Source organism: Macaca fascicularis, chromosome 19 (genome assembly GCF_037993035.2).
Source record: "Macaca fascicularis isolate 582-1 chromosome 19, T2T-MFA8v1.1".
Lineage (NCBI taxonomy): Eukaryota > Metazoa > Chordata > Mammalia > Primates > Cercopithecidae > Macaca > Macaca fascicularis.
In genome coordinates this window covers 13,313,874-13,319,873 of record NC_088393.1, presented here as the reverse complement: position 1 = coordinate 13,319,873, position 6,000 = coordinate 13,313,874, and the positions used below count along the sequence as shown (strand labels likewise).

Sequence of the window (6,000 nt, the reverse complement as noted above, 5' to 3'; positions counted from 1 at the left end):
TCTGGTGGCTTTCCTTAGGGGTGACATGTCTTGTTGGGTCCCCCTAGCTCAGTGTGCCACTTGATGGTCAAAAATCTGGGTACTGGACCAGGCATAGTGTCTCACTTCTGTAATCCCAGAACTTTTGGGAGACTGAGGTGGGTGGGTCACTTGAGGTCAGAAGTTCAGGAACAGCCTGGCCAAAGAGGTGAAACCACATCTCTACTAAAAATAAAAAAATTAGGCCAGGCATGGTGGCTCACGCCTGTAATCCCAACACTTCGGGAAGCCAAGGCAGGCAGATCACTTGAGGTCAGGAGTTCAAGACCAGCCTGGCCAACACAGTGAAAACCCATCTCTACTAAAAATACAAAAAAAAAAAAAAAAAATCAGCTGGGCATGGTGGCGAGCGCCTGTAGTTCCAGCTACTCTGGAGGCTGAAGCACGAGAATCACTTGAACCAAGAGGCAGAGGTTGCAGTGAGCCAAGATTGTGCCACTGCACTACAGCCTGGGTGACACAACAAGACTCTTGTTTCAAAAAAAAAAAAAAAAAACGCCGGGTGCGGTGGCTCAAGCCTGTAATCCCAGCACTTTGGGAGGCCGAGACGGGCGGATCACGAGGTCAGGAGATCGAGACCATCCTGGCTAACACGGTGAAACCCCGTCTCTACTAAAAATACAAAAACTTAGCCGGGCGAGGTGGCAGGCGCCTGTAGTCCCAGCTACTCGGGAGGCTGAGGCAGGAGAATGGCGTAAACCCGGGAGGCGGAGCTTGCAGTGAGCTGAGATCTGGCCACTGCACTCCAGCCTGGGTGACAGAGCGAGACTCCGTCTCAAAAAAAAAAAAAAAAAAAAAAAAAAAAAATTAGGCATGGTGGCAGGCACCTGTAGTCCCAGCTACTTGGGAGGCTGAGGTGGGAGAATCGCTTGAACCCAGGAGGTGGAGGTTGTAGAGAGCCAAGATCACACCACTGCACTCCAGCATAGGCCAGAGAGAGACCTGTCCCCAAAAAACAAAAATTAGCTCAGCATGGTGGCTCATGCCTATAATCCCAGGTACTCCAGAGACAGGTAGATCAGTTTAGCCTGGGAGGTCGAGGCTGCAATGAGCCGTGATTACACCACTGCACTCCAGCCTGGGCAACACAGTGAGACCCTGTCATTAAATAAATACATATTTATGTGTCTAAATAAACATAAGTACCCTGGAATCTGTTGCCATTTCCATCAAATCTGAACCTCGGCTGTGTAGGGATGAAGAGAAAGCTTCCTTATTGCTCTCTGAAGTTTCACTAAAAATTACTGACAAAAGGCAGATTAATAAGAGAAAAGGAATACGAATGTATTTGATCATAGTGTTACCTGACAAGCCTTCAGAATGAAGACCCAGAGATAAGGGGAAACTTTTGTTTAGAGATGGAGTCTGGCTCTGTTGACTGGGCTGGAGTGTACGGGTGATCTTGGCTCACTGCAGCCTCAAGGGATTCTCCTGCCTCAGCTTCCTAAATAGCTGGGATTATACGTGCCTGCCACCATGCCTGATTAATGAAAAGTGTCTTATGCTTAGGTTCAACAAAGTTTGAACACCCAGGTAGAAATCTAATTGGACAAAAAGGGTGTGTTGTGGTTCACGCTTGTAATCCCAACACTTTGGGAGGCTGAGGCGGGTGGATCACTTGAGGCCTGGAGTTTGAGACCAGCCTGGGCAACATGGAAAAACCCCATCTCTACTAAAAATACAAAAATTAGCTGGGCATGGTGCATCTGTAATCCCAGCTACTCGGTTGGCTGAGAATCGCTTGAACCCGGGAGGCCAAGGTTGCAGTGAGTTGAGATCTCGCCACTGCACTCCAGTGTCGCCAGGACAACAGAGCAAGACTCAAAAAAAAAGGTGGGGGGGTTGTCTAATACTAATAGGTTGAGTCGGGAAAGCCTGCAAGGCCTGTTTGTCTAGATTCTTCTTGGAATCTCAGGAATGCATGCTCAGAGAGACCAAGAAAAATCTACATAGGTAGGCCTTGTGTGGGGCAGAAACTTCTTTGAAACGGAGGTCTTATGACCTACAGTCACTAGGGTAGGTCAGATAATTTCTTATTTTTTTGAGACAGCACTTTGGGAAACCAAGATGGGAGGATGGCTTGAGCCCAGAAGTTGGAGATCAGCCTGGGCTCAGCACAGAGAATTCTCATTTCTACAGGAAAAAATATATATAATTATGTGTATATGTGTTTATTTATTTATTTTTGAGACGGAGCCTCACTCTGTCACCCAGGCTGGAGTGCAGTGGCATGATCTCAGCTTACTGCAACCTCTGCCTCCCAGATTCAAGCGATTCTGCCTCAGGGTGGCGGGCACCTGTGGTCCCAGCTACTCAGGAGGCTGAGGCAGGAGAATGGCGTGAACCCGGGAGGCGGAGCTTGCAGTGAGCCGAGATCGCTCCACTGTACTGCAGCCTGGGTGACGGAGCGAGACTCTGTCTGAAAATAAATAAATAAATAAAAGAGCGTGGTGGATGACACTGGTAGTCCCAGCTACCTGGGAGGTCGAGGCTGCAGTGAGCCATGATCGCACCACTGCACTCCAGCCTGGGCGACAGACCAAGACCTTGTCTCAAAAAAAAAAAAAAAAAAATTGTTATTGAGAATATTTTCCAAGGCAGAGTGGATGAAGTTAGATGTACAGAATAAATACAGGACTCTCTGAGATCCCTATAACCTGAGCGCTGCGTGTGACCCCGGAGCCTCACAGGGGCACACACGGGCACACAGAGCTTAGCCTCCTGTTATCCAGCAGCGCCTATTGCGCGCGCAGCCCCAGGACCACGAAACTGCTGCTTAACGGTCGGCCCCGCCCCATTGGCCGCGCAAGTTCTCAAAGGGGGCGGGGCTGGGAGCACGAGTCGCACAACAAGCACGCGCCGGCGCGGAGCTCACCAGGGGCGGGTCGGCGCATGCGCAGATGGTACGAGCTTGAAGGCGGGAAAATACGTAATGGAGCGACAGGGAGTACGCGGCGCTTGTTTCCTTCGCGCGCGTGGGGCGGGCGGACAGATGGGCAGGGAACGGCTGCGATCCCAGCCTTCTCCAGCGGACCTGAGCCCCGCCGCTTGTCCTTTGCTACTGGGGCTGCCTCTCATCAGGCCTGGCCCCAAATTTCCTGACTGACTGAACCCGGCCCTGACTGACGCACTGACGGTCTGATTTCCACACATGGCGCGTGGCCGAAATGGAGTAGAGAAAGGCACAAAAACCCACGCACCGCACCCGTTTCTTTCATTTCTTTTCTCCCAAGTAGCTAGGATTATAGGCATGCCCCAACCACGTCAGCTAAGTTTTGTATTTTTAGTAGAGACGGGGTTTCACCATATTGCCCAGGCTGTTCTCGAACTCCTGACCTCGTGATCCGCCCGCCTCGGCCTCCCAAAGTGCTGGGATTACAGGCGTGAGCCACCACGCCCAGCCTCATTTCTTTTCTCCTACCTCTTCTTTCTGAAAGGACTCCAGCCAACACACATACCAGTTAGGAGCCCAGGTCCCCCAGTTACATTCCTACAGTCCTGCCCTCACCCGGCCGCTCTAGGTCTGGTGTCCAGGTGTCCCCTAGGGACAGAGTGTCCTTTCACCCCACGCCCCTGCCCTCATGGCACCTGCCCAGCCCTGCCTGTCTCTCCTGCGGGTCCCCACCGTCCCGCAGCGGCACATAGAGGTGCCCAGGGTTGAAGGGTCGGCAGGAGGACGATCTGTTCACTCCTTATCCTCCCTCCTTGGCCTCCCTCCTGACTGTGCTCGCAGGTGGACGTGCCCCATGTGAAGTGCAAAGACCAGGAGCCACAGCCCTTGGGGGAGAGCAAGGAGCATCAGCGGTGGGAAGAGAACTGCAAGGAGGAAGCTGGTGGAGGGCCAGCTAGGTGAGGAAGATCCCAGCCCTGTGGGTCCACACGGGCCCCTGGGTCCCTCTCATTCACTGTTTTCTTCCCCAAGGCTCTGCCAGTGTCTGCTTCTTTCTTTTTTTTTCCTCCTAACACAGCATCTTGCTTTGTCACCGTGCAGCGGCATGATCACAGCTCACTGCAACCTCCACCTCCCAGACTCAAGTGATCCTCCCACCTCAGCCTCCGAAATAGCTGGGACTAGAGGCATGCCAGAATGTCTGGCTAATTTATTAAAATATATTGACTGGGCACAGTGGTTCATGTCTGTAATCCCAACAATTTGGGAGGCCAAGGTGGGTGGATCACCTGAGGTCAGGAGTTTGAGACCAGCCTGACAAACATGGAGAAACCCTATCTCTACTAAAAATACAAAATTAGCCGGGCATGGTGGCACATGCCTGTAATCCCAGCTACTCGGAAGGCTGAGGCAGGAGAATTGCTTGAACCTGGGAAGTAGAAGTTGCGGTGAGCTGAGATCGCGCCATTGCACTCCAACCTGGACAAAAAGAACGAAACTCTGTCTCAAAAAAAAAAAAAAAAGGTCGGGCGCGGTGGCTCAAGCCTGTAATCCCAGCACTTTGGGAGGCCGAGACGGGCGGATCATGAGGTCAGGAGATCGAGACCATCCTGGCTAACACGGTGAAACCCCGTCTCTACTAAAAAAATACAAAAAACTAGCCGGGCGAGGTGGCGGGCGTCTGTAGTCCCAGCTACTCGGGAGGCTGAGGCAGGAGAATGGCGTAAACCCAGGAGGCGGAGCTTGCAATGAGCCGAGATCCGGCCACTGTACTCCAGCCTGGGCGACAGAGCGAGACTCCGTCTCAAAAAAAAAAAAAAAAAAAAAAAAAAAGCCAGGAGTGGTGGCTCACACCTGTAATCCCAGCACTTTGGGAGGCCGAGGTGGGTGGATCAAGAGGTCAGGTGGTCGAGACCATCCTGGCTAACACAGTGAAACCCCGTCTCTACTAAAAATACAAAAAATTAGCTGGGCGTGGTGGCGGACGCCTATAGTCCCAGCTACTCGGGAGACTGAGGCAGGAGAATGGCATGAACCCGGGAGGCGGAGGTTGCAGTGAGCCGAGATCGTGCCACTGCACTCCATACTGGGCAACAGTGCGAGACTCCATCTCAAAAAAAAAAAAAAAGAGATGGAGACCATCCTGGCCAACATGATGAAACCCCACCTCTGCTAAAAATACAAAAATTAGCTGGGTATGGTGGCACACACCTGTAGTCCCAGCTACTCTGGAGGCTGAGGCAGGAGAATCACTTGAACCCCAGAGGTAGAGGTTGCAGTGAGCCAAGATCATGCCATTGCACTACAGCCTGGCGACAGAGTGAGACTTTGTCTCAAAAAAAAAAAAAAAAAAATTTAGTAGGCCAGGCACCGGTGGCTCGTGCCTGTAATCCCAGCACTTTGGGAGGCCGAGGCAGGCAGATCATGAGGTCAGGAGTTTAAGACCAGCCTGGCCAATATGGGGAAACCCTGTGTCTACAAAAATTAGCCAGGCATGGTGACAGATGCCTGTAATCCTAGCTACTCAGGAGGCTGAGGCAGGAGAATTGCTTTAACCTGGGAGGCGGAGATTGCAGTGAGCCAAGATTATGCCATTGCATTCCAGCCTGGGTGACAGAGCAAGACTCGTCTCAAAAAATATATATATACACACACACACATACATATACACACACATACATATATATATATATATATTTAGTAGAGGCTGGGCACGGTGGCTCATGCCTGTAATCCCAGCACTTTGGGAGGCTGGCGCTGGCAGATAACTTGAGGTCAGGATTTCGAGACCAGCCTGACCCACATGGTGAAACTGTCTCTACTAAAAATACAAAAATCAGCCAGGTGTGGTGGTACACACATGTAGTCCTAGCTACTCAGGAGGCCAAGACAGGAGGATCCCTTGAGCCCAGGAGTTTGAGACCAGCCTGGGCAACAGAGGGAGACACATCTCTCCAAAAAGAAATAAAAGAAAGAAATCAGCACGGTGTGGTTGCACACACCTGTGGTCCTAGCTACTTGGAAGGCTTAAGTGGGAGGACCACTTGAGCCCGGAAGGTCGAGGCTGCAGT

The 6,000-nt window shown here is 51.6% G+C and overlaps 1 protein-coding gene across 2 annotated transcripts in view; it reads left to right on the top strand.

The window, feature by feature from the left end:
• Positions 1-2,952: 2,952 nt before the first annotated feature.
• Positions 2,953-6,000, top strand: part of SYCE2 (synaptonemal complex central element protein 2) — a 19,803-nt gene continuing 16,755 nt past the window's right edge. For both annotated transcript variants that reach the window (XM_005588164.5, XM_065534517.2), the window contains exons 1-2: positions 2,953-2,986; positions 3,773-3,888. In XM_005588164.5, the coding sequence (XP_005588221.1) occupies positions 2,972-2,986; positions 3,773-3,888 (131 nt within the window). In that variant the 5' untranslated portion in view covers positions 2,953-2,971. The remainder of the gene's footprint in view (positions 2,987-3,772; positions 3,889-6,000) is intronic.